This window comes from Wolffia australiana, chromosome 16 (assembly GCF_029677425.1).
Source record: "Wolffia australiana isolate 7733 chromosome 16, ASM2967742v1".
Taxonomy (NCBI): Eukaryota; Viridiplantae; Streptophyta; class Magnoliopsida; order Alismatales; family Araceae; genus Wolffia; species Wolffia australiana.
Window position 1 is genome coordinate 118,823 of NC_135850.1, and position 21,586 is coordinate 140,408.

General features: G+C 48.4%; 3 protein-coding genes and 1 pseudogene across 5 annotated transcripts; 1 reads left to right on the forward strand and 3 right to left on the reverse strand.

Annotated features, from left to right (window-relative positions):
- Nucleotides 1-1,294: 1,294 nt before the first annotated feature.
- Nucleotides 1,295-3,781, reverse strand: LOC144714015 (cationic amino acid transporter 5-like). The gene has a single exon (XM_078588754.1). It carries the CDS (start codon nt 3,252-3,254, stop codon nt 1,374-1,376), a length of 1,881 nt encoding a protein of 626 aa, XP_078444880.1. The 5' UTR covers nt 3,255-3,781; the 3' UTR covers nt 1,295-1,373.
- Nucleotides 3,782-4,749: 968 nt separating this feature from the next.
- LOC144713412 (26S proteasome non-ATPase regulatory subunit 12 homolog A-like) lies at nt 4,750-15,708 on the reverse strand. The gene is made up of 11 exons (XM_078587958.1): nt 15,549-15,708; nt 14,628-14,816; nt 13,625-13,732; nt 13,423-13,527; nt 13,241-13,297; nt 12,957-13,150; nt 6,040-6,139; nt 5,834-5,946; nt 5,550-5,703; nt 5,184-5,261; nt 4,750-5,095 (listed from the first exon to the last, which is right to left on the reverse strand). Exons 1-11 carry the CDS (start codon nt 15,552-15,554, stop codon nt 4,856-4,858), a joined length of 1,344 nt encoding a protein of 447 aa, XP_078444084.1. The 5' UTR covers nt 15,555-15,708; the 3' UTR covers nt 4,750-4,855.
- Nucleotides 5,378-5,506, reverse strand: LOC144714068 (5S ribosomal RNA; annotated as a pseudogene).
- Nucleotides 15,709-15,862: 154 nt separating the features above from the next.
- Nucleotides 15,863-18,014, forward strand: LOC144713413 (protein NEOXANTHIN-DEFICIENT 1). Of its 3 annotated transcripts, none has more exons than XM_078587962.1 (11): nt 15,863-16,106; nt 16,251-16,341; nt 16,445-16,528; nt 16,596-16,659; nt 16,826-16,872; nt 16,957-17,011; nt 17,083-17,121; nt 17,214-17,301; nt 17,398-17,464; nt 17,544-17,594; nt 17,679-18,014. In XM_078587962.1, exons 2-11 carry the CDS (start codon nt 16,265-16,267, stop codon nt 17,863-17,865), a joined length of 759 nt encoding a protein of 252 aa, XP_078444088.1. In that variant the 5' UTR covers nt 15,863-16,106; nt 16,251-16,264; the 3' UTR covers nt 17,866-18,014. The 3 variants fall into 3 exon arrangements, with proteins under 3 accessions (XP_078444088.1, XP_078444086.1, XP_078444085.1); XM_078587960.1 differs by having other exon boundaries at nt 15,864-16,160; nt 17,538-17,594; XM_078587959.1 differs by having other exon boundaries at nt 15,865-16,106; nt 17,538-17,594.
- The last annotated feature ends 3,572 nt before the right edge of the window (nt 18,015-21,586 follow it).

Below are 21,586 nucleotides of genomic sequence, written 5' to 3' on the forward strand. Positions count from 1 at the left end.
CACTTAAACATTAGAAAGTTAACGCTTCAGGCAAATTATTGGATGAGAGAAAAACCAATTCAACCCGTGGATTTTCCTACTTATCTGGAGTTTGTTTGCTTCCCGCCCTTTGCTGAATCACGGAATAAACAAGGTGAGTATTGCATGATAACCTGTGAGACAGCTTATTACCAAACTACATTGTTACGTTTTTATCATCTCATGCAATTTCTTTTGTCAAAATAAATCAATGAGGCAAGACGGACGGGATTCGCAAAAAAATACTCTGTTCCTGACGATAATTTGGACCTTCGCTGTGAGTGACTACCGCGTACTGACAACACAGAAGACGAAAGAAGTTGGAAGGTAAAGCGTCAGTATCTCCATGCAGTCATGCACGTATATGAGGTCTCTGACATTTTTATTTCTATTAGGGTTAATATCACGATACAGCCCAAACCAGGTCGAAAGTCTGCGATCTAACCTTAGCTTTTTTTTGGTACGGTATATCCCAAACTCTCTAAGTTGTCTGCGATATATCCTGGTGATGACGTGGTGTCCATCGTGGCTGCCAAGTGGATCTCCGGCCAGATTTTAACCTGGCGGAACCCACCTGGCAGCCACGTTGGATTCCACGTCATCGCTAGGATATCGACCTGCCAAGGGTTTTTCGATAAGAGAGAGAGGGGCATTCTAGAGAGAGAGAGAGGCGGGCTAGAGAGGGAGAAGGAGAGAGAGGTTCTAGAGAGAAAGAGAGGTGTTCTAGAGAGAGAGAGGCATTTTGTAGAGAGAGAAAGGGAGAGAGAGGCGCTCTAGAGAGACCCGACCTCTCTCTCTCTCTAGAAAGAGAGGTGTTCTAGAGAGAGGCATTTTTTAGAGAGAGAAAGGGAGAGAGAGAGAGGCGCTCTAGAGAGACCCAACCTCTCTCTCTCTCTAGAAAGAGAGGTGTTCTAGAGAGAGAGGCATTCTACCAGACTTCAGTCGGGTCTCTCTCCCTTTCTCTCTCTACAAAACACCTCTCTCTCTAGAACACCTCTCTTTCTCTATCTAGAACCTCTCTCTCTAGGCCGTCTCTCTCTCTCTCTAGAATGCCCCTCTCTCTCCTTTTCTCTCTCTAGGCCGCCTCTCTCTCTCTCTAGAATGCCCCTCTCTCTGTTATCAAAAAACCCTTGGCAGGTCGACATATTCAGGTGATGACGTGGAATCCAGCGTGGCTGCCAGGTGGGATCCGCCAGGCCAAAATCGGGCCAGAGATCCACCTGGCAGCCACGATGAACCCCAGACTTTGGACCTGGTTTGGGCTGTATCGTGATATTAACCCTTTCTATTATCAAAAAAACTTGAAATCTATTTTTCGCTACAAATTTTAAAGCTTTAAAGTTGCGGCAGTAGTATCATGGGATCTCAGTATCGGCGCTGCCGGGCTTGGCCGGCGGCAGGTCCGGGAGGCCTTGGGCGGCGTCGTGGGTGGCGTGCAGGGCGACGAGAAGGTAGTAGACGAGCATGACGGCGGTGCAGACGCCGAACCTCAGGAAAGCGGCGGCCCCGAGCGAGGCCATCAGGAAGAGGTTGGCGGCGATGGAGAGGGACGGCAGCCACGGCACCAGCGGCACCCCCCAGACCTTGGGTGCCCTCTTCTGCGGCAGCCAGAAGGCCAGCGCCGCCGTCCCCCCCAGCCACGCCGCGCCGCTCACGGCGTACCCGGCCCAGCCCCCCCGGCCCGAGCCCCAGCACGCGGCGACCCCGGCGGCGCCGCCCACGAGAAGCCCCAGCACGGCGGCGAGTTTCAGCCGGCCAGCGGAATGGCCGCTCCCTCGCTCGTGGTAGCGGCGCACGAGCAGGGCCAGGGCCGTGAGCATGAAGACGAAGAGCGTGCTGATCGCGGAGACCGACGCGAGGACGTCGAGGCTGGAGAAGAGCGCGATCACGGCGGCGCCCGAGGTGACGAGGATGGTGGCGTGCACCGGCGTGCCGGTGCGCGGGTGGACGAGCGCCAGGCCGGCGGGGATCATGTGCGCCCGCGAGATCTGCGTGGTGTAGCGGGCCTGGCCCAGCGCCCCCACGAGGAGCCCCGTCGTCATCCCCTTGAGCGCGCCCAGAGCGACGAGCCGGCCCGCCCAGTCCATGCCCGCGGCGGCGAAGGCGGTGGCGAAAGCCGCGTCGGGGTCCAGCCGGTCGTAGCTCTGCATCATGCAGAGCACCAGCGCCATGGCGCAGTAGACGATCGTGATGGCGGACATGGACCCGATCAGGCCCAGCGGTATGTCACGGGCCGGGTTCTCCGTCTCCTCCGCCATGGTCGCCACCATGTCGAAGCCCGTGTAGGACCAGAAGACCACTCCCGCGGCCCGAAGCACGCCCTGCGGCCCGAAGGGCAGGAAGGGCGAGAGATTGGCCGGAGTCGCCTTCAGGGACCCGGCGACGAGGATGAAGACGATAACGGCGCCGCCGGCGAGGGAGGCGATCCAGTTGAGGCGGGAGGCGATTCGCGTGCCGGTGGCGGCGGCGGCGGAGCACAAGACCAGCGCGGCGACGGCGATGGGGTCGAGGAGGTTGTAGCCGTCGGCGAGGACCGGCGCGAGGATGCGGAGAGAGTCGGGGTCTCTGCCGAGGAGGGCGGCCAAGTAGGACGTCCAGGAGCGGGCGACGCCGGCGGCGCCGACGAGGGCCTCGAGGAGGAGGTTGGCGGCCGCGAGGAACGCGGCGAAGTCGCCGAGTTCGACGCGGAGGTAGGAGAAGGAGCCGCCGGCGGAGGGGATCTCGACCGCGAACTCGGCGTAGCAAAAGGCGGAGAGGAGGGCGGCGCCGCCGGCCGCGGCGTAGGAGATGACGACGGCGGGGCCGGCGTCTTGGCGGGCCTCGAGCCCGGTGAGGACGAAGATGCCGGAGCCGACGACGGCGCCGAAGCCGAGCCAGGCGAGGTCCCAGGCCGTGAGGCAGCGCCGCAGCCCGTGCTCGCTGCGCTGCGGCAGCAGGCGGAGTTCCTCCTCGGAAGTGGACCGCCGAAGCAGACGGCAGCGGAGGCGCGAGCCCGTCGCGGCCACGGCGGCGCCGTATGAGCGCCACGACGAGAAAGACGGCCCCGGGAAGAAGTCTTCCTTGTGCCACCGCCAGTACCCCACACGAACACGCTCCTCCGTCTCTTCGCCGGCGCCGCCCCTGCCCATGATCGCACGTTCCATCTCTCCTCCAAATGCGAGTTTCTTCCGCGCTTTCTCTCTCGATGATCGTTGATCACTTGCGGGAGATGATATAGAAGCAGAAGAAACTAACATTCCGAGGTTGGCGGCTCCGTTGCAGAGTAAAATCCCGCATTAGGAGGAGGATACGGAGACGGGGCCAAAATACATTCTATTATAATAATTCCGTATTCCCCGTCCCCTGCTCCCCCGTTTCTGGTGGCCTGAGGTTTGATTGCGTTTTGCTCTCCCGAACTGTCCCGAACTGAGTTTTGATCGCGTCGACGCAGAGAGGTTCTTCACCAGTTTCCCGGAGTCAATCGCGTCCGCGAGAGAAAGCTGTATTCGAATGTTTCTCTTGCGGATAGATGAGTTGACAGGGAGAGGAACGCCTAGAAGCTACCGTTGATAATCAAGTTCGCCGGCCATGAACCCTGGCCGTTGCTTTCTGCTGCGAACCGGCGACAAAGGCCTTCAAATGGGGTACCACAAGGCCGTCTGGGGAATATTTTTTCCCGTCTTATTCCGCCATATTCCTTGATTGGAGTAAATTATCGTCCCCGGCGTTTACTCGTTTGCTTCAAGTTATTATCGTCTTGCTCGACCTTCAGCAATCAGCACTCGACGAGGGCAACGTCGGTTTTCTCCTGGAACTCATACCGTAGCCTTAGATGGGCGTGGATACGTCTGAGGTTGGGAGCATATTTAATTAAAACTCATACTTGCACTAGCGATTTCGACTGTCATCTGGCTGGCTGCGGGAGGTGTGACGGCGGGGATAATCAAGCATCCGCTGATTATCATTCTTAAAACTGCGGCGGCTCCCGTTGAGATGATTAGTAAGACAAAGATGTTTCGTTTTCGATGTTTCGTTTTCGATGATTAGTAAGACAAAGAGCGTCTTCTGACTTGTAATTCAATTGCACGCGACTGATGTAAGAAAAGTTGAAAAACTCCTCGTCAAATAGATATTTATTAATTTTATTACCAGATAACTCAAAAAATAGGTCGATAAAAGATACGGAAAATTTGGATTTGAGAACAAATTCTTGTCAAGATAGGCCGAGCACCTGTGTATCTAGCCAATAAAATTGGCAAGAAGTGGATTTTACTGAAACAATTCTTAGAAATTGCAAGAAATGACATTTTAATATTAAATTAATGTGCGAGTTTATATTAAACCATTCAGTATTTTTATCTTTCTGAAAGTTACTCTGAAGTAACCTTCTCCGGTATTCAGTAAAACTTTTACTGTTTTTTAGAGAAACCTTTCTGGAAAATCAATTCAGTTAGTGACAATAAAGTAGATGACTGACGGTCGTTTAGTCATGTAGGTAACGGTTTAGTGGGAATGATACACATGCAAATTTCAAAAGACTGATCTACTATTATAAGTTATGGACTTGGTTTAATATTCACACAAAGTAAAAGACCAAACTCTTATCTAAAGTTTGGTCCAAGGTATTCCTGAGTGACTTAAAAAGGACGTTGAATTTCCCAGAACCTTGGATACGGTGGGAGTCAGTAACCTATGGCGCCATATATAGTTTACTCTTTTTATTTTTGTTTTTTGTTGGAGGATATCCAATAATGATGAAAACAGAAAAAATGCAAATTTGTGTTCTTGTGTAATGGTCATCGTCATCTATCTGGAGCATGAACTGGGGGAATTCTTGGGGAAAAAGGAAAAAAAAAGGTTAGGCAGAGGAGGAAGAGGCGGCGGTAGCAAGCTTTGCCTTGTGGACCATGGTCTCCTTGTGGATCTGGTGGCAGCTCTTCTCGACGAGGTCGAGTAGCCGCTCCAGGTTGGCCGCCCACGCGTTGAGCACCTCATTGCAGTCCTTGGCCGCCTGGAAGCACACCACCCCCTGCGTCCGGTCCATCTTCGCCACCAGCGCCTTCCCCACCACCATCTCCGCCACGTGCTCCTCCGTCTCCTACATCCCCACTTCCCCAACGTTATACACTATTTAAACATAAGACCCTTCCATTCATATCATTCCTCATAAAGCCAATTCGTCTTACCTGCAGACTCAGGCAGAGGAGATCCGCCAGTCTCTTCAGCGTAATCTTGGAGTAGTACTTGGCCACCACCAAGATATTCTGCGACACCATGTTTGAGTTTTTTACTGAGTAATTAATAATTTTTTAGAAAATATAAAACCACCGAGAGAATGTTTTTTTTTGGAAATTTGGAATTGCGATCACATGCCCATGCTGTGGTCACCAGCGAGGACTTCCCAGGCAGTCACCCATCCTGGTACTGCTCTCGCCCAAGCACCCAAGCACGCTTAACTTCGGAGTTCTAATGGGATCCGGTACACTAGCGTGCTGATAGTAGTGTACCACCGAGAGAATGTTAAAAATAATAAAGACATAAAAACCACTCACATGTTCGATTATCCTCTCCTTGAGATCCGCGGCCGCCTTCTCGCCGAGGGCGCCCCCTAGCAGTCTAGTCTCCTCTTCAAACTCCTCCTTGTACGCCTCCCAAAGCCCCGTCCACTGGATGACCTCCATCGTCACAAGCTGCTTCAACAGCAGCCTGCGAAAATCAATTTGAAGAAAATATTATAGTAAGCATAACGAAAAAACAGATGCGGAGAGGAACATGGTAATTTACTAACTGCATGAAAAGAAAGAAAAATTACAGAGCAGCGAGCCGACGAGTGTACCTGAATTTTGGGATTTCTGAGAGATTTTTATCTTCGAGGGCGGAATTGAGAAGGCTGGTCTGCATTGGACCATTCGGTGACAGAGCCAAATACCAACAAATCTTCCTCAGTACCTGTGATGTTCATATCGAAGAATGCCGTCACTTGCTGATATGCGCGTACACTATTTCAAATAAACGCCCTGAAATAAAGGAAAGCAATGATACCGGAACCCAGAGTTCGGGATTCTCTTTCACGGCAGGAATTTCGTATATGGCCTTATAACATCTGCATATCTCCAAATAATCCTTGTTGTGCAGATGGTACCTACACAACGTAAATTAAATTTGTGACTCACAGTAGCCAACATCGACGATGGTTTAAGGTCGTTGTCACATTTCCAGGCTTGAACACTGAAAATACGGAGCAATGCCCTCCATTTTTAACACATCTTACGTTTGAATGACAATTCGAAACGCTTTTTAAATTATAAGAAAATGTATTTCACAGCACACGATATTAAAGTACAGAGAACAAATAGCAACAGCTCAAAAAGTGAAAAAATAAAAAAAGCAACACTAAAAACTCGACGAGATTCTAGACCAACAGCAAAAGACAATGCTGGACGCAAATGAGTGGGACGGAACCTCACGTTAAGAGGAGGATAACGTTTTAGCAATGGTAACGATTACTTTGGTTGATTTGCAGTCGACTAATTTTAACTTCTAACTCTGAAGATCGATGTAAAAAAAAAATTATCCCGCCTGTATTTGAGCATATAAATGATCATTTAATGTGGACATTATATTCTCCTATGTTACTCTATTTCATTATGTTTATCTTTCCTAACTCAACCCACTAGGGTTTCTACCTATAAACTCTTGTAATCCCGTTCATTGGTATATGAAGTTTTCTTTTCACGTTCTCATGGTATCAGAGCCCTAGTCTCTTCACCTCTCCCAGCGGCATTTTTCCGGCAGACTTCCGTCGTTGTCGTCGTTTCCCAGTTCTACCGGCGTCCTACCGCGACTTCCGGCATCGTCGTCGTGTCTTCCGGCATCCTACCGTGACTTCCGGCAACTTCCCACAACTTCCGGCGAGTTCTAGCATCTTCTGGTGACACCTTCGCGTGCAAACACCTGTTCCGGCGGACTTCGGCGTTTCTTGGTCTGTTCCGGCAGACTTCGGCGTTTCTTGCTTCTTACTCCGTGCTGCTCGACCCTTTCGGCCTCTCTTTTCCGGTCACCTTCTCGGCCTCTTTGCTACTTTGGTCATCGTATACTTTAGTCATCGTATACTATGCCCGTGCTGCACGGTCGTGTAGCTTGCTGACTGGACTCTTGTGCCAACTGGATTCTTGCTGACCGGATTCTTGCTGACTGGATTCTTGTACTAGACGGGAGACGTCCTCACTTGACTGGCTTTCTTCTTGCTGCCATCTACTTAGTTGTGAATTCAACATTTCCGCCATCTATGGAAAATCCTGAGATTGTTGATCATCCCGAAGCACATCCCTCAGAAACCGTGACACCTCCTGCACCGGGGTCGTCTCTTGAGCCGGGAAATTGGTCTACGATGTCTGGACCTTTTTCTCTGCCCAAGATGCCTCCAGATGGGGTATTTACTGGCTTCAATTTGCTTCAATGGCGCCAGTACGTTCAGATTACTCTCAAAGGTCGTCTGATGCGTCATTTGCTCGAAGATGGACCACCCCGGACAGATCCCAAGTACTATGACTGGCTGGATGTTGAAGGGGTTGTTCACCGTTGGCTACTGGACAGTATCTCGCCTACCATTAAAGGTGAATTCTTGTCGCTTGAGTCGGCTCGGGCAGTGTGGGAAGCTGCTCTTGAAAGTCACTACAAGAAGCACAACATCGCCACGTTGTATGAGCTCGTGCATCGGGCTGCCAACCTGCGCCAAGGGGATAGATCTATTATGGAGTATAGCACTGAGCTTATGTCCTTATGGAATGAGATCGATCATTATATGCCACCTGATCCTCATTCCGTGGACCGAAAGTACACTCTTCAGCTTCGGGTCTTCCAGTTCCTTATGGGACTTAACCCTGAGTATGAATCTCTCCGTGCTCAACTTATTCACCGGGAGAAAGAGCTTACTTTCAAAGATGCGCTCCGCAGTGCTCAGGTTGAAGAATCCCGTTTCCGGCAGTCTCAAACCACGGGTTCGGCACTAGCTGTCCAGTCGACCGCCTCTGCTCGACCTCCGACGACACCTACTTCCACCGGCGCTGCACCTCGTGGTATCCCTACTCGGACTGAGGAATCTCCTAAAGGTGACCCTTTGCTCTTCTGCAATTACTGCAAGAAGCGAGGTCATTCGAAGGAGACATGCTTTAAGCTTCAACGAAAGAGACTGCAACAAAGCAATCTTGCTACTGTCGCCTCTTCTGCGAGCCAAGTGCCCCAGCCTGGTCAAGTACCTATGCCGTATGGTCTTCTACCCTCCAACGCCTCGTCTTCGAGCTTCACCCCTGAGGAAATGAAACGTCTCCGGCGATTGCTTGATCCACCCGCCGTGGGCTCGTGTTCCTTAGCCCACGCAGGTACGTCCACCGTTCTTCCTATTCCATTGTCCTCTTCTCGGCATTCTTCTTCATACTCTACTTGGCTTCTTGACTCGGGTGCCAATGCTCACATGACACCCAATCCTCGCCATTTTTTGACCTATGAACCTGTTTCTGGTTTTTCCAAAGTCAAAACTGCATCCGGTGATCTTCTCACTGTCGCCGGAATTGGACGTGTCGCCCTTTCTCCTTCTTTGCATCTTCCTAAAGTCCTTCATGCTCCTCGTCTTGCTCACCATCTTCTCTCTCTATCAAGTCTTGTTCGTGACCTAAACCAGGACATTACCTTCACTCCTAATACATGTTTTTACCGTGATAAGATGTCGGGGAGGACGATTTCCATTGCTGAGGAGCATGAGGGCCTCTACCTTGTTCGACCCCCTTCGTCCTTACGCTCTGTTGCTGTCGCTGCTGTTTCCATTTCGGCGTCCCATGATCGTTTGTGGCTTCTCCATCGACGTCTCGGCCACCCGTCCTTTCACACTCTTTATCATTTATTTCCCAAACTCTTCCACGGTCATTCTATTGATCGCTTTGTTTGTGACGCTTGTCGAATTTCTAAACATCATCGTACGACGTATCCTCTCTCTTCTTCTCATTCTACGTCTCCCTTCTCTCTTATTCATACCGATGTGTGGGGCCTAGCTCCTGTCCACAGCACCTCTGGAGCTCGGTGGTTATGCATTTTTATTGACGATGCTACTCGCTTCATGTGGGCCTATTTATTAAAACAAAAATCTGAAATATCCCTTGTGATCCCTCAATTCTACTCTCTTATCCAAACCCAATTCTCTACCCCCATTCGTCGCTTCCGCTCAGACAATGCCCGAGACTATGTCAATTCTACGTTAACCACGTTCTTTCAACACAAAGGCATTATCCATGAAACCACTTGCCCATACACCCCCCAGAAAAATGGGGTCGCCGAACGCAAATTTCATCACATCTTTGATACCACTCGCAGCCTTCTCTTTCATATGCATGTGCCCAAGTATTTCTGGGGCGAAGCCTGTCTTACCGCAATTCATCTCCTCAATCGTCTCCCGTCCCGGGCGCTAGCTAATTTTACTCCCATTGACCGTCTCCAGCAATCCTTTCCAAATCTTTCCCTTCGCACCAATCTTCTCCCACGTGTTTTTGGGTGTGTTTGCTTTGTCCCTAACCATGCTCTTGGTCGTGAAAAACTCGCCCCTCGTGCTCTCCAATGTGTATTCGTCGGCTATTCTCCCACCCAAAAGGGCTATCGGTGTTACCATCCGCCCTCTCGTCGCTTCATCGTTACCAAAGATGCCACCTTCGACGAATTCACCCCGTATTATTCTTCTTCTTCTCCCGACTCCCCTTCTTCACTTCCACAGTCGGACCCCCTTGACTTTCTTATTTTCCCTCCGCCCCAATCCCCACCTTCCCCGCCCGTTCCGTCTGCAGAGTCCCTACCGCCTCCTCTCGTGGATCCTTCCCCGCTCGTTCCGTCTGACGAGTCCCCACCGGCTCCTCTCGTGGATCCTTCATCCTCTGTTCCTGATCCTTCTTCGGATTCCCCACTTCATCGTTCCGAGCATGTTCCTTCCGCCACATCAACAAATCCAGACGATATCTCCTCCGCCCCATCTCTTCCCTCTACTCGTGCTCCTTTCCCTCTACACCGCTGTCCTCCCGAAAAACGGTATGGTCTGACTCTCGCTCGTCGCAAACCTCGTCATCCTCCCAATCCTACCTTACCCTCCTCCTCCACCTCTCCAGACGATTCCTCCTTAGCCATCGTCTCTCGTCCTCGCCCTTCTCCATTATATCCTTTAACCACTTTCGTCTCATCCCATCACCTATCTCCATCCTTCCATGCTCTTCTCACCTCCCTTGACTCCATCTCCCTTCCGAAGATGGTGGACGCTGCCTTATCGCTTCCTCATTGGCGCCGGGCTATGGAGGAGGAGCTTCACGCACTTGCTCTGAATGATACCTGGGATCTTGTTCCACTCCCACCGGGCAAGCACTTGGTTGGCAGTCGCTGGGTTTATGCTGTGAAACAGCATTCTGATGGCTCTCTTGAACGGCACAAGGCCCGTGTTGTGGCGCAGGGTTTTACTCAGAAATATGGCATCGATTATCAGGACACGTTTGCTCCCGTGGCTAAGATGAATACCGTTCGCATTCTCTTGGCCTTGGCTGCGGATCGTGGTTGGCCCTTGCACCAGTATGATGTCAAGAATGCCTTTCTTCATGGTGCCTTGACTGAGGAAATCTATATGGCTCTACCTCCGGGGTATGCCTCCTTAGTTCCTGCCACCTCGAGCTCGGTTGTCTGCCGATTGAAGAAAGCCTTATATGGCTTGAAGCAATCTCCTCGGGCTTGGTTTGGTCGTTTCACTCTGGCCATGCAGACCCGTGGATATCGTCAGTGTAACGCCGACCACACTCTCTTCTACCGTCATTCCACGTCAGGGGGAGTTGCTATCCTTCTCGTCTACGTGGATGACATTATTATCACGGGTGATGATCAGGACACTATCGCCCAGCTGGCTGCTTATCTCTCCTCCGAGTTTGCTATTCGTCACCTCGGTCCGTTACGGTATTTCCTTGGGATTGAAGTGGCTTACTCGTCCAGTGGGATTTTCATCTGTCAGCGTAAGTATACGATGGATCTTCTTTCTGAACTTGGCAAGGAGGACTCCAAGCCTATCTCGACTCCAATTGATGCAAACCATCGACTTGGTGCTGATGAAAATGAAAATCTTGCTGAGCCTGGACAGTATCGAAGACTAGTGGGAAAATTGCTTTATCTCACTCACACTCGTCCTGATATCGCGTACTCCGTTGGTGTTCTTAGTCAATTTATGCAAAATCCTCGAATGAGCCACCTACATGCTGTCCATCGACTTCTCCGTTATTTGAAGGGGACGATTGGCCGTGGGCTTCTGTTCCGTCGTCACAGTGGTCTTCGACTCGAGGTATATACTGATGCGGATTGTGCAGGTTCAGTGGTTGATCGACGGTCTACCTCTGGGTACTGCACCTTCTTGGGAGGCAACCTTATTACTTGGAGGAGTAAGAAGCAGACGATGGTCTCTCGATCCAGTGCTGAAGCTGAGTTCCATGCATTAGCGCATGGTCTTTGTGAAGCACTTTGGATCGCCCAGCTCCTTAGTGAGCTACGGTGTCCAGTTCCTTCCCCGGTTCAGCTGTTATGTGACAACAAATCAGCTATCAGCATCGCTCATGATCCCGTTCAGCATGATCGTACGAAGCACATCGAGATCGATCGACATTTCATTAAAGAAAAGCTGGAGTCGGGAAAATTCTGCATGCCATATGTACCGTCAGCAGATCAGCTTGCAGACATCTTCACCAAAGGGCTCCATGCTCCTAGGTTTGAAGAAATCTGTGTCAAGCTGGGTGTGGAAAACATCCACGCCCCAGCTTGAGGGGGAGTGTGGACATTATATTCTCCTATGTTACTCTATTTCATTATGTTTATCTTTCCTAACTCAACCCACTAGGGTTTCTACCTATAAACTCTTGTAATCCCGTTCATTGGTATATGAAGTTTTCTTTTCACGTTCTCATTTAATATTCAACTTTTTATAATATTTAACAGTGATAAATGTCATAGAACATCAGAATAGTTTTCACAAATACAGTTCACATGGTGATACGGTATCATTAAGGTCTAATAGGGCTCGACGGTTGACTGAACCAATAGTGGGAAATAACCGTACTGGAATAATACAGGGTCTAAAATAAGCCTAATCTACAGATACGATCCCCTGTAGATCTCACTCTAATCGATAAGTTCTATGGTCAATCTAGCTCACTTCGATTAATCTCAATCACTCCAACCAGGAATTTCCAGAAGGTATAACGGTATCACGAAATGCTAGAAGTAACTTCCAGATGATAGATCGTAGGATAGGTAGATACAAGAGAGGTCGTTGAGAGGGGTGCCGGATCAGCCACACCTTCCTCTAGACAGGAGGATCTCCTGGCCAAGTCGACAGTCGCTTCAGCAACTTTTCAAGAAAATGAATATCCCCCTCTGCTTCTTCACTCTGAAGATGATTATGGGCAAGGATTACGCCGGACCTGGCTCTACAAGAACTGGTTGAAGGAGCATCTGGGACGCAGCATTTCTTCCCATGCCTTTTCAGGTAATTTCGGAGGAGGTTCATAGCTTGTATTCACACAAGGGGGTAGGGAAAATGATCCAGAGAAGTATTTTTTGTAAGAAAGTGATTGAGTGAATTTAAGGCATGTCAGCTAGATTCCAGCATGGTGAAGGCAAAAATTACTGATCCAGTAATTCTTGAGGGTCCGATCGCCTATCTCTCTCTTCTTCTCTCTTCCTTCTCCCATTTATCCCGTTTCTCTCACATCCTATTTCTTGAATTCTGGAGACGATCTCCATGACGATCTAATTACATGGTGCCCCACCAGATGGCAAATATAACTCAGAGAAAAGGATAAAACTATTGAAATGGATATTACAAAGAATGAGAATAAATTAAAATATTAGACAGGAAAATCAAATACAATAAAGTAGTTAAGTGACAAATACGTTACCTAATCATCAGTTCGTAGTAAATGCGTTTCAGTTCTAGGAGAGATGGTACATCAGGTGGGGCCTCCTCCACAATACTCTCCCCTTCCTTTGGCTTTTTTGATTTAGAAACGTCCGCATCAAACACCCTTGTGCTGATTTTCCGTGAAAGAATTTGTGCTCTAACATAGTCCTGACGATCCAAAGATAAACGAACCTGCAAAATTTATTGTTTCTCAGAATACGCACAACCCAATCGTCGGACAGTTGATAAAAGGGAGGTTTCAGAGATTAAATGAACCCTTACTTGCTCAAGGATGAAAGCTATTTTCTCTGTTTTTGCCATGGCTCCAAAAGTTTCTACCTGTGAAGGTCAATGGTCAAAACCAATTCACTACGATCAACAAATCTTGCATTTTAAACGTGACCTATATATTGAAACGGTAGAAATTCGAATGCATGAACAAACCACTGAGAAATATTCCTTACAGCGATTTCCTGCATTAGGTCAGCAGCTTCAGCAATCAGGCCCTGTTCTTCTTTGATTTTAGCGAGTCTCTTAATGAGACGTGCTCTCTCTATCTCGACATAAATCTGCGGGCAATTAAGAATTTTAAAAAAAAATTAGGCATACTCATAGACCAAGATTATGAAAAATAACAGGAGTGAATGTAACGATGCACAATCTGACCTTCCCAGCGGAGACGCTGTTCAGAGTTTTAATCAACTCAATGCGTGTCTCAAGATCCGGTGTCTCATCAATGTACTGCATTGCTTGTTGCACCATCGCTGTAACAGCCTGCATGTAAATAAATATTAAGGGAAAGGTGGGTAGGTTTCTGTAACACCACGATTGTAACAAGAGTCCAATGAATAAACTTCGTCCGGACCACCTTGTAAAGACCCTAAAACCCCCTGAACGCTACCCCATCAAATTACCCAAGTTCATCAAGCTACTTTTTTCAATGTACAATTTGAACCGGTCCTTCGACCTGGCGGCCAAATTGAACACAATTACATAATTCAAATTTCTCTTCAAGCCGCGCCATCAGCTTCTCGTGTAATAGGTAAAGAAAATGTATGTACTCATGTCTGTACTGGAAGTCAAACTGAAGCCCTACAAATGACGATGTCAAGAAAATTATATTTCGCACTCCAAAATACTTTTGTCGCCAAAGTGAAGGTTTGGCAGGTAACCAAGACGACTTTTCTGTAGGAAAAAATTCACAGAAAATAATGAAACCAGGCAAGCAATTTCTGCTGTATGAATTAAAGTATGTTTGTTAGACAGAGACGCCAACATTAGCCCTCTCTGTCTTTATATTTCTCTCTGTAATCTGCTGTTTGGCCATTAATCAACCGGCCCATAGCGGTTTAATATTTTTTTCAAAAAAAATATTGATTTCATTTTATATGAATTTCTCGTTCTCGGCTCCCATATGACTTACTCATAATGGGCCCAACTCTTATTGCCAGTATTTACACCAAACCACATTACGTGATGAGCTGAGGTTTTCCTTTCTAAACACTAGATGGTGTCAAGAGGACTGGAGAGCCACTGCTCATGCAGTGGCTAACAATGTTCAAAGAGGATCTGGTAAAGAGATTCAGCGATGGAGTTGCTTCAGGATCCCGCAATTCAGATTTTCATCGATTCTCTTAAGCAGCGAATTCAAGAAGACCCCAACAAATACCTGTTTAAGTTGCCCTCTTCTCTTAGAGAGCAAAACAATGTGATCATTGAGTGTCTTCCAAGCTCGAGCTTCATAGCATAGCCGAATTATTGAAGTCACCGCATCTCTTGTAGCAACAACGTCCCCAGAAAGCCTGCCTTGCTTCTCCTTGTTCAATAGGGACTCGATAGACGAATCGAGATTTCCTCCCTACACATTAAGAGCCAAATTATCAGATGTATGAGAAGCCATCGTTAAAACTACATCGAATGGAAAAAAGTGAGGCCAATAAGTACACAAGGATGCAGAGTCGGTAAATCTAGACCAGAAAAAAAGACAAAAAGGCTGGATTAAACTGTCATCAGACGATCTCGCGTTTAAACTCCAGTGACAACATTCCCAAGAATCAGTGGCTCACCAGTATTTGATGAAGCCCTAAACCCCGTCATTAAAAATTACGCGTAAATATTCATCAAATGCGAAATAATTCAAATAAAAAAAACACAAATTCTAGCTCATCAATCCATCAGTGACAACAATATCCGGAGATCGATCTTGTCAAGCAAGAGCAAGAACATAACTGCGATTAAAGAGCAAGAACACAAGCTACCGACGTATGGTCCAAGCTACCGACGTATGGTCCACGTACACAAAAAAAATACAGAAGTGGCGCGTTTTCTGGATGCGTAGCGACCAGAATGCGATACGGCGATTAAAGAGCAAATCACGAGGGGGAGCGAGGGGCCGATTGGCTCTGAATCGCAAACAAATTAAGGATAAGGAAGAATAGACGAAGGGAAAGAAAGGATCAGGGAACAGAAAAGGCAGACAACCGGAGCTATTACACATGAACGCGTCCTCGGGAGTTGAAAAACAAAGGCAAAGAAACAAGGAGACGGCGGCAGGATCGAACGCGAAGGATTAAAGGGAAGATAACAGTACCGCCATGTCCGGGAGCGTTGGCAAGGGCTGAGGCAGCAGTAGGGAGGAGGCGGCGGTGAGATGGCGCTTCTCCGCCGGAGAGTCGAGGATCTCCTCTCGCAGAGACTCAGACTGCCTTGGGGAAGAGGGCAAATTCCACAGTCCGAATCAAGTATTGTCCCTTCTTAAATCTTCTCGTCTATTTCTCTTTCATTTGATAAGTAGCATTTACCCCCTGAAAATAAATTATTTGTTAAAATACCCTCGTCGGGAAGAGTATCTGAACAAATTAAAAGGCACTTGGGGGACGGGTTTCGAGACTTGTGCTAGTTGTTAAAACTGGTGTCGGGGTTGGATAGAGATGGCGGATTGTCGCGGGAGGGCTTGCCTGGTTTGCGCGCCGACGACGAGCACAATATGTGTTCCTCCTCCGAGATCGTCGATCTCCGCTCTGCCGCGCGAACTTGATTGTCTTCGGCCGGATTTTCTTTGGCTGGCTCTTCTTTGGCTCGATTTTCAGTCGCCAATCTAGGCGCGATATGTGTTCTTAGACCGACGTCGGCCGCTTGAATCCCTGGGGTGACGCTCGTGGCCTGTGTTTTGATTGCGTTTTGCTCTCCCGAACTGTCGTTGGTTCGAATTTCTCGTTTATCGGGTTTGCCGCTTGTTCTTTGTGAGCTTCATTTTTGTGCTTGATTGACTTGCTTTCGCTCGTATGATCAGTGCGGACAAGAGATATGGATTCCGATGGTACGCCCGAGTCGCAATTCACCTCAGGCTACGCGCATGGGGCCCCATGGCGGTTCAAAGGCAGGTACGAGAGTAGCCGCTTTTCAGAGTAGTTTTTTCTTCGCTCCTTGCAATGCCTTTTGGTTTGCGAATTGATGTCGTTGTTACGGGCTCTTTTCATCTCTTAGGGCTCTGTTCCAGCTTCATCTCGTCAAGGCAGAGACGGCTAGAAAGCTGATTCCGCGAGAATTGAAGTTGGTGGAAGCGTTCGGGTACTGGGTTCTCGATTCAATCGATGCAATCTGAATTTACTCAATGCGTAATAGTTCCCTTCCCCAGGTACACTCTCGGGGGCTTGTTCCTTGCCCGCTACGATGCGAGCCCGGCAGGCGCATTTGACGAGGTTGGACAAGTTAAACCCCCCCCCCGTTTAATCGTTTTTTCCTCTCTTCTTCCCAAAAATCAAATTATCTCTGCCGAATTGGACACGTCCGACGACTTGCTAGCTGATATGTTTGGAAATTCATGGGAGAAGAAAACTTAATGGGTAGTGGTTTATCTATTGCCAGCTAGTGGCCATCTCAGGCATCGTGTGGAATCCGCCAACGTCGTGCGCGTATGTTTCTCTGTCTGGCGCGACTTCTTCCTCTGGAATCGACACCAGTGTCTTCATTTTTCCCTTTTTTGTATTGACGAATAGATGGGCATCCCGGGTCCTGGTCAGCAGCTATGAAGCCCGTGAGCATGGAAGGAAGGTGAGCGCAATAAACAGAGAGTCTGCCATTTTTCGAGTGTGCCCACGTTGGTGTTCTTCTTTTTCTTTCAGGAAGTAGGACTTCCGAGCCACTTGGCCGAATTTCGAAAGGTAAAATCAAAATAAAACCCAGCGTAAGCTTGGAATTATTGGCCGTGGAGATTCCATGGCGCTCCCTCATTTCTTCGGTTACGACAATACAGTCGACCACCGGCGCGGCGACCCTGGTGAACGAGGTCGGCGACGACGGTGCCGCCAATCCTCTCTGTAGCATCAGTTTGCCCGTCGACGGTGCGTCCAAACATCTTCCTCACCTCACAAAAAAAACCGTGATTTGTTGTGCAAGGGGAGTTCCTCAGGCCGGGTAAATGAACATGACTGCGGCAGTGCTCGAGGCAGGAGACGGCAAAGAATGGAGAGGACCCAAGATCAACTTCTCTCTCCCGAGTTACAGGTAAAAAAAAAAGCTTCATATTTCTGTCTATTCAAATCCCGGTCTGAGGCTCTGAGGAAAATGACCATGACAGCGGCAGGACGGCGCATAATCCCCAATTGCTCAAGTACTCGTGCCGTATGAAGTGCAGGTCCTTCATCCTCCTCTTGCTCAGTTGGTTTCTGTCAATTTTTTTGTTGGTTTCTGCCAATTTTTATTTTTTCATTGCGTGCAGAGTGCGGCCAGTGAAGGCCGCTCGAGTGACAGAGGCTCTAGAGGAAAGAGGGGGGGAGAGGAGAGAAGAGTCTGTCGACAGCGTCTCCGAGGTGCTGCAGTCCAAACCTCTGCTTGCCGTCGAGTTCAGCTCGCTGGAGATGGTCGTCGGCGCGCCCTCCGTCGTCCCTCCCCGCCCGCCAGCCTAGTCTCCTCGGAGCTGCCCAGCTGTATGTTCATCTCTTTTTTGGAGAAATTTATTTCCCAGATCCCCACCCATTTTCTTCATGAGATTTTAAGTGTTTATGTTTTTCTCGTTCTCCTTTTAGATTGATAGAAAACCTTTTGGAAGCTTAAACCTCCTCTAAGCATTTTTGAATGATGAGAAAACCTTGAGGATGGGGTTTTCTTTTAAATGTTTAATGAAAATATTATACCTCCTTAAAATAGTGTCAGGCGTGCGAGCAATAAATACCCATATCCAAAATTTGAAGAAAGCCATCGTTGCGGACATTATGTGCATGGCTCCATAGTGCTATAAATGGACTGGAAATGTCACCCTAAAAGGCCTCAAATAGTCGTGGTTTTTACATAATAGATATTTATCCAATGATATTCTACCACCTTGGGAAATGGCTTCATCAGATTGTCTTCACTGAGCTATCTCGTCTTATACTGAAGATGGAGGACCCCACCTTGACCCAAGCTAACACTGTTTGAGGTTCCGTGGTTAAGAAATTATAGGTCGTAACCTAAGTATAAATATTCATCCATAATACATCTTTGGTGTCTCACGCCTAAGAACTTGTTACATAATCTTGACATGAATCCACGTGATTGAAAACTTAGTATCGTACCATCCACAAATTCATACTGATGAATTATTGAACTATTCTTTTATTGCAGAGCACCCATTATTTGCCCTTATTGTATCCATATACATGGTTGTGAGATTGACCATTCTTATCACTTGGGTGGGACTAAATAGTGTCAGCCTTTTAAATATTTTGAACTCTTCTTGGATTCCCCTTGAATAAAATATCCAGAGAACACACTTAAAGGCTAGTGATATATTATTGCATCATAATTCACCAAGTGGGATCATATATATACATGAAATTCATCATAAGCATCGCATATGTATTATAATAATTATACCAGATTAACAAACATTGAACAAGAAATAGAGTGTGTGAATGGCTTGCTATCTATGTACCTTATCGTTATAAGTTAGATTATCTCTGAAAATATATTACTGTTTTACACATTTGATTATTATAAAGTTAGATTATGAGTACATGCAATGAATTAGGGAATTATCAGAATATTCTAATATATTGATCAGCTTTAAAAATGTATCTAAATATTCATATTTGAAGGTTCCTTGAGATTCACATCAAAATAATCACATAGAATGACACTCTATAGTCTCGATCATATGAAAAAATATAGCTTATCCCTTAGCCATTGGTGTGGAGACACCAACTGTTGGGTTCTATAGGCCTTGAGATGGATGAACTGAACAAAAATGATGCGCAGCGGAAATCTTTTGCGAATCGAACGGCATCGACAAAAACCATTAAAACAATGTACCTTTGCACGAATCTCATTCATGATTTCTTCGATCCCGGAGCGAGACGAGTCGAGCTGCTCAAGTGTGCAGCCTCTAGAAGTATCCACGCGGCCCTCGGCACGTCGGATCTCCTCTTTCTCGTAGACGAGCCCCGTTCTTTCTCCGTCGGTGTCGTTACGTCGTCCCGATCACATCAGGGATGGAGAGGGGGTGTGGGGAGAGTGGAGAAGAAGGGGAAAGGCCCCTGAACAATTCTGGCCTAGGTGAATTTCGTTCAAGGCCTTCCCCTATTTATACTAAGTGGGTATTTTTCATAAAAACCCCCAAAACTTAAGAATATCTTCCAACGTCCAAAGACCATTTGCATGTGACCCTCTAGGCCCATGTATCAGTCTAGTTAACGACTCTAGTGGCCCAATAACTTTTATTAGCTTTCCAAATTAATTAACTATATCATCATATAGATTAATTAATGTCGGATCGATTTAACCCAATCGATAGGTCGAGACTTCGACACGTGGGGTGCCAAGCTACACCTTGTGTCCTAGAAGATACAAAGGAGAGTGTATCGACTCACTCATGGAACCTGTTCATCATCGGTTACCGTGTATATATAATCCCTCATCCACTTGACACTCCTTGGACGACTTAGAGTATAGTCAATTGTCAAACCCTAATCGGTCATCCGAGTTAGTACTGATGCATTCGGAAATCATCGGAGAACTGTTCTCCGATATTTTATTGCATTGGCCAAGGACTTCATCGCATCATCTTCCTTGAGCTGTCACCTCTTCTACCAAGGGTGGACAATCCCATTTCGACCACTAAATCATCTTCGTGTACTTCTTGATGCACCCGAACTAAGACCGTTTAGAATCCCATGATTAGAGAGTTGTTGGCCATAGCCAAAGTACAACCGTCCGTCCACAAGACGTCTTTGGTGTCTCAGGTCTAAGGACCACTTACACAACCGTGACGTGAATCAACCTGATTGACAGTTCGGTATAATACCATTCAGGGATTCGTACGGATCAATTCAGTGAACTCTTTCCACTAAAGAGCACCCACTATCTATCCCTAGTGTCGCCACACTAATGGCTACGGGACCGGCCATACTCATCATATGAGTGAGGCTAGATAGTGCTATTCTATCCGGATACTTCGATGTCCTTCTCGCGTATCCTTCAAATAGGAATGTTTAGAACACATGCTTAAAGACTAGTGATCTCCGTATTACGATCTCATCATAATTCACGAAGTCCGATCATGTATTCATGGACTTCATTATACGCATCACACGTGTACTATAATGAATATGTTCTATTAATGAATATGGAACGGGATGTGGAATGTGTGATTGGCTTGCCGATCACATATATTTCCATCACCAACAATATGCTTTGGGTGCTCTATAGGGAAATAATTTACTAAATTTATCTGTATGAAATGTTAGGCCCCTATCTAGGCAGCATTCCTTGCCCAGAGGCCTGCGTGCTTATTGGGAAGGTTTGTCCGCATGTTCGACTCATGAAGTCTTAAGTACTGAGTCAAATGGGTAGCGATGCCCAATACCTGATCTATTAGGCCATTGCCACTGTCGGTGGTGATTCACGGCAGACTGCGCACGTGACCGCCACGCCCAAGGCGGGATGGATCAGGTACAGTCCGCGCGTGTTGGGCGCGCGGGCTGAACGGCGTAGGCGCGCGCGCGTGCAAGCGCAGCACGCCAACGCCAAGCGCCACGCGCGGGCGCCAACACTGCCCGCCAGCGCCGAGTGCTGCGCGTGGGTGCGGGACGCGTAGGCCGGGCGGCATGCCGCGGGCGCAGCGCGCGGAGTTGCGTGGGATACCGCGCAGCGGCCGCGGGGGCGGCGCTCGCATTGCGTGTGCGGGGCGCGCGGTTGGGAGACACCCCACCAGGAGACTAAGGCATGTGGCGTAAAGAGAGCGCCGAGACGGCATAGTGGGCGCGCGGCGCTCTTGCGCGTAATGCTGGGCGCGCGGAGCCCAGCTCGGGGGCGCCGAATGCAGTGGCGTCACGCAGACTGCACGCCAGAGTGTGGACACGGGTGCTAGTGGCGTGTGTGATTGTCAAGGCAGGGGTGGCGTGTGTGATCGCCACACCCGCGGGCGCGCGGCGCCCGGCCCGGCGCACGGATGAGCGGCAGAGCGGGCGCGCACGCGCGGAGCCCCAGCCTTGAGGCGGTGTGGCGACATTACCTCGGCGCAAAGCGCCTCGTCTCGTTCCTTGTAACACCCCTCATCTTCCCCCCATGAAATCTACGATGTATTCTTGATGATGTCAATGCAATGACCCTATTCACTGACGGTGCCTAGCACCACCATCTCCTCTAACC